The sequence below is a fragment of the Anopheles gambiae genome, chromosome 3 (genome assembly GCF_943734735.2).
Source record: "Anopheles gambiae chromosome 3, idAnoGambNW_F1_1, whole genome shotgun sequence".
Lineage (NCBI taxonomy): Eukaryota > Metazoa > Arthropoda > Insecta > Diptera > Culicidae > Anopheles > Anopheles gambiae.
Genome location: NC_064602.1, coordinates 82,801,855 through 82,807,854, shown reverse-complemented (window position 1 = coordinate 82,807,854; position 6,000 = coordinate 82,801,855). Strand labels below are relative to the sequence as shown.

The following is a 6,000-nucleotide window of genomic DNA, read 5'->3' as shown; positions in this document are numbered from 1 at the left end:
GCCATCTATTGAGCAAACCAGTGATGCTGCGAAGCATTAATTTTTTTCTATGGCCATTTGATTTTCCAGTCGTTTAAGCTTAATCTGTGGCGCTTGGGGTGTATCAGACCACACGACCATTACTATTTATTTTTGCTCTTCGGAATGTTCAAATGCATCAAGGCAATGATCGCATAAAGGTAGGTGAAATACATCGCAAGAAACGGATAGCAATGGGAAAAAACAGCAGCGACAGTACATTTTATTTAGAAAATAATATTCGGATTGTTATAACGAAAGAACACAAACTCCATAAATAAAATTAAGTATAATTCGTGATTGTTTTTCCTTTATTTCTGCAAACACTCGTTACTCGGCCACAAAGTTAGAGAATAGGTTCGACACTTCAGCCGACACATCAAAGATGCAGCGTCACCCTTTCTTTGGTCTCTTTGGTAGTTAAGTTTTGTAGTGGTAGCTGAGGGCCAGTTCTCTTTGCCACAGTTACAAGCTCCGGAAATATTTACTTTAGTTGTTATCTAGTTAGGTTTGAAGTTACTAGAAGCTTGTGCCGATCAATCGACCACACGCTAGTTTTATCGCGACACTATTGTTGTTTGTTTGAGAGCTATCGTCTTTTGTAGTTGTTGAAAAGGAATTGTAATCAATTCTATGATCCTATGGATAAGTTGAGAGAGGTGCACATTGCTGTAGATAGGGAGTGGTTTGGTTGCTTACTTCTCTGCTTTCTACTGATTTTTGTTCATCACTTCACGCCATTTGCCACACTAGAACACTGCACTAGATTAAATTCAATATCATATATAAACTGTAATTTGTTTTGTAACGGTTTTTGTTAACTTTTACTTGCAGATTTAAAAAATATGACAATACCATGTTAGCGTTTTGGTTGTTAGTGGTTGGAATCATTTAATCGCTTTTTTCGTTAATTCCATCATCCATTATTTTGTTAGCCAAAAACCATTTTGTTGTTTCCATTAATCGATTTGCTAGCCAAAATGTACTACTACCGCGGACTATCTTGCCTTTGGGCACGTCTGGATCGATTTGTCTTTCAGTTAGTTTTAGAGTTTTCAAGATAAAAATAGAGCAAGAGAAAGAGAGAGATAGAGGGAAATGTTATACATAAATAAAGTACAGTAATACTATCGTTTGCTTATATGCTAGCGGTTTTTGTTCTTCCATTTCCTTACTCTTATTCGTCGCCATTTGCGCTCTTATTCGTCGCGCTCACAACACGTGAAAAAAAGACACTGAAGTTTGGTTACAAAGTTATTACATTCAAATCCTTGCAAAAATTTTCCACATCTTTACCATTATTCATGTTTTTTTTTTCAAAAAGCGTCATTTCAAGAGTATGTCTGTTGTTTAATATTGTGCTCGAATCAATTTAAACTTGCAATTGAAATAAATAAAAAAAAACTAACAACACATTTGTGAAATAGTTTAAACATTCAAATTAAATCAAGCTATCTGATATGTTCTTATGTTGAAAAGGTGGGTTTTATGATAATAACTTTCTGTTAAAATGGTTGTTAAAAAAATCCAAATGCTATTGTTGTTGGTTATAGCGAAACGTGTAATAGAAAAATAGTAGCCCTTTTTGCAAAATTTCATACCAGCGCTCCTTATTTCATTCGATGTTATACCTTGGGTTAGGTTCAAGCTGTTGTTACACTTGTGTGGCACTTAAAACAAGCACTAAGTATACGGTCATTAGAGCACATGTTCTCATGACATGACAAAGTAAGCGACGCCATTTCAAGACAACTGACAGCTTCGATCGCAGCGCGAACGGTCAATCCAATTGTCAAAATTACATGAAAGTACTAATTAACTTGTACTTAGTAAATGCTGTTCGTTTCAAAGGGATTGAGGTGAACGAAACAGCTGATAGCTTTCAGATGTATGTGCGTTTTAGTATAAACATGTTTATTTTTGTTTGTTTCAAGTCTATCTTGACGAATTGGTTGCTCAATGTTAATGTTAATTTTTATTATTTTAACATCGATAGTTAAGATGAGCTAATCAAATAATATGTAATTGAGATAGAATAAAAGTCAATCAAAAATAAGTCTGAAGAAATTATTAAAGAAAAGAAATAAAGGAAAAAAATGCAAATTTTGTAAAACAGTACAAACAGTACCCAAAAAATAGTAGCGAATAGAAAGAAACAACAACAATTAAAAATTTAGGGAAAAAGAATTTAGTACATCACAAAGCAAATGTAGTAAAAGGTGTAAAAAGTGTGTTAATTTATAGTTGATAATCCGTTACCTTTCTCTACCGCAACGGGACAGCACACCAGGGTTTTCCGTTTCCAGGCGTGGCTTAAGTCTGCTAAAGTCTAACCATTTATAAGTATATACTAGATGTACCCTGTGTCTTAAAGCTAACGAATAGTGGCCATTCGTTTATGTTTTAATTCTTTTCGTTATCTGCCATTAGCACTATGCGGATGTGTTCGTGTGTGCTCATAAATTTGGTTGCTGTCGTACTTTAACATTACAAACACACACACACATATATAACACAATCATTATACACACAAACACTCACATACATATTGTACACAATCCATCTATATTATGTCAATTGTTGCGTGTCGTTGCGACAGTGAAAAAATATAACTTTTGTTTTTGTTTTTTGTTTTCTAATAAGAGGGCTGAACCATATCTCTTATTATTACATATTCCCTTTTGTGTGTTTTGTTGGCTGTTGGTTTGCATAACATCGTGTTTGTAAATAGTGTGTTTCCTGATTTTTTGTTTTCTTCATTTTTTGTTTGTTTGAATATTTTATATCCCTCCTTTGAACGTCGTTCCCCATTTTCCTACCCGTGAGACGTGAAGTGCGGGAATGGGAAACAGTAATTTGGCCAAAAATGGGGAAAATAAACGGAACGCACACACTCACACTATCCTTTATACTATACACATCACCTCGAATACCGGTTACACCGATACAGCGACGAACGATGAGCGCTGCTGGCCCGGCCGGCGGCACCGGAACCGATGGTACGCGGTGGGTTGCGGCAGCGACCGGAAGTAGCGCCTTCTCAGCAGACGGTAAAGTAGCTGTCGTAGCAGTACGCGCATCCGCGACACGCTCAGTTGCCGTCCGGCTTTGGCAGGTTCGTGTCGTACGCCCGGATGACGTCCGTTTGCGTCACCGAACCACCTTCCTCCTGGGAGAAGGCGTACCCGTCTGCGGTAGATTAGTAGATAGAGGTAGATTAGTTTCACGGAGCGTTTCCCACGAGAGGGCGCAATGGTACGTTAAAGCTCAATGTTAGTGAGAAGCATCGTGAGTGAGTGTGTGTGAGTGATCATCGTTTGGTGTATTTTAACACTTTCTGTGTTTTTGTGTGCGCTTGTACACTTTTAGTTAGTGTTGTTAGTGTTTTGTTTAATGTCTATAGTTTTACATTTTTATACTTTGTACTATGTTTTGAACATTTTTTAACATTTATTGTCGATGTTTTTGATTGGTTTTTATCATCTCATCTCTTATTCTTTAGATGTTAGCACATTGTTGAGTGTGTTTTGATGCCTTCATGTCTTCAGTCACGTTATAAGTCATTTTGTCAAGCTGTACCACCTATAAGGGTGTGTTGTGTACATGTGTATATGCAAGTAGTGTGCCAGCAGCTTTGCTAAAAAAGTATAACGAAACGAAACACAAACATACAAACGAAACGAAACGTGAAAGCAAATGGAGTCCCAGCACCAGCAGCTAATTCAGGGAGCAATGAACACACATCAAAACATGAAAGCGCTGGGTAATGCTTTGTCAGCAAGCAAGTGGTGAAGCGGTTCGAGCGGTGGGGAATCTTTCAAACGACAAAATTTCAAATGACAGTCATTAAGCTTCGCTTCCCGGAGAGCTGCTGACTAATTGGACGCCTTCCTTTTTGATGGGCTAGTACCATTCACGCGTCAATATTTACCTTCGACAGGTGACGGTTTGCGGTTAAATATTTAATGCACGTTGCGTTCGGGCTTGGTAAAATTAATGAAGCAACCCCGAATAATCGAATCGGCAGCGTACCTGCTAGCTCGTGACTCGTGCAGTCATCGATCAACAGACGGCACCACACGTGTGGTAGGTGGTGGGTGTAGAATTTACCCTTCAGTAGCGTGTTGATGGTCAGCAGAGAGCACAGTGAACACATTGATTTTTAGCCCGCCCGTCCTAGGCCGCCGAGGACACACCAAACCAAAGTGAGTAGATAAAACCAACGCAAACAGAGCAGGTACAACAATGCCGCCAGTGTCCTAGTGGTGTGTGGTGGTCAGACAAGAAGGGATAATAGGGCAGAAGGGTGTATACATTTGTGCATACAGGGTTGATAATAATAGGGGACATACAGCACTACACACAGCGGCTGTGGACAAACAACGGTGGCCATTTTGTTGTTATTCACTCTGATTCTGATAGCCCTGATCGTACGTTAAATTATTAAGCAATTTATTCTAGCGCACTTCTTTCACTTTCGGTTTAAGGTCAGCCCGCACCAAAGGGGCGACAACAAACAATGACGCAGATGGCCGAGGCCACGAGGAAAGCCACACAGTTTTCCATTGTTCGAACAGTTTCTGCGGGGCTTTTGGGGGGGGAAAGGTGAAGGAATATAAATCACACATTAGTGGCAAAGGGTCCACACTGGGCGAGATAGTGGCACTGCTGCTCCCGGGAAAACCCCATTTGTTCCGGGAAATGGCATTCAGTAGGCAAGAGAGTGTCGATAGTGACGGTATGGTGTGACTAAAATCACCGTTTTCTTACCAGGAAAACGTACAAAGGAAGTGTGGATAACAAGTAAACCGCGTTCAATGGCTGAAGGAGCAGAAATAGTACAATGGAGAAGCCTAGTCGTTCACTAGTAGCAAAGCTCAAAATTACTCAACATTCGCTCGTTATCGCTCAGTTTAGGATGATTTGCATCGGAGTACTTTTTAACAGTTTGGAAAAGCAGTTTTTCATATTTTAAACAAAACATTGTACATTTAAAATTTGCTTCCAGTGCACTTCTATGTTTCATTTTCTTGTGTTTTGCTAAACGGAGTTCAGAGCTAGTATTTACACAAAAAATAAAAGTTTTATAAATCTAAACGAAGTGATGTTTTTAGCTGTGTTTGCACAACAATTAAAACAAAACAAAAAAGAAAAAAAAATACGCTTTTGGGCTAGTGAATGATTATGAAGCGAATGTGTGTTAGGTTCACGAAAGCGTTTCAACACTAGCCACCAATAATAGAGTTTAACAAATGTTTAATTTAGTTTGCAATTCAAGCCTTCCCTGCCCGCCCATTGGCATGGCTTTTGTCGTTTAGCAATACCATGTTAAATTGTGAGTGTGCTGACTGTTTTTTGTTAGCTTATTTTGCGTGTGTTCGATATGTTTCGTTTCTGTTTCTTCATCTTAAACCGTGGCTCAAAACAATGGTTGCATTCTGGTTGTTGTTGGTTTTTTTAGTTTTAGTTTTTTTTTGTTTTTTTTTTTTTTAGTTTTCTTCTCACAACAACAGCAAAAACGGTTATGCTCGCTTCCACTTGGTGCAGAAATACTCACGCTTCAGTTCTAGTTCTTTATTTTCGGTCGTGTGTGATCTTCCGGTAAAGACCCGCCGTACATTTCGCAGAAGCCGTGCAGTTTCGGTTAATCTGTAATAATTCGGGGTTTGGTTTTGTTTGTTTGTTTTTTTTTTGTTGTTGATTGAAGCAAATCAAATAACACCACAGATGCTTTAAAGAATGTTGTAGGTGGAATCGTTGGGTGGGGGGGGGGGGGGGGAGGTTTGGGCTAAAAGCGAACAAGAGATGGGGAGAATTTGGGCAAAACGAGCAAACAGGGAACAGGGAGAAAACAAAAAACTAGAATATGATGGGAGAAATTCGATATATTACTGGTATGATAGGGTAGGAATAAAATATTAAGTCAATAACTCTGTGCAAAGAGAAACAATAAAACCAACAATGAATCAAAAGATACAACAA

At 38.7% G+C, this 6,000-nt stretch overlaps 1 protein-coding gene across 13 annotated transcripts in view; it reads right to left on the bottom strand.

Annotated features, from left to right (window-relative positions):
* Window positions 1–296: 296 nt before the first annotated feature.
* LOC1278339 (probable phospholipid-transporting ATPase IA) overlaps window positions 297–6,000 on the bottom strand; it is a 66,571-nt gene continuing 60,867 nt past the window's right edge. For 8 of the 13 annotated variants that reach the window (XM_061653997.1, XM_061653989.1, XM_061653983.1 and 5 more), the window contains one exon: window positions 297–3,207. In XM_061653997.1, coding sequence (XP_061509981.1) covers window positions 3,110–3,207 — 98 coding nt within the window. In that variant the 3' untranslated portion in view covers window positions 297–3,109. Of the gene's footprint in view, window positions 3,208–5,575; window positions 5,668–6,000 lie in introns of those variants that run through there. The other 5 variants (XM_061653993.1, XM_061653982.1, XM_061653996.1 and 2 more) reach the window with 2 other exon arrangements.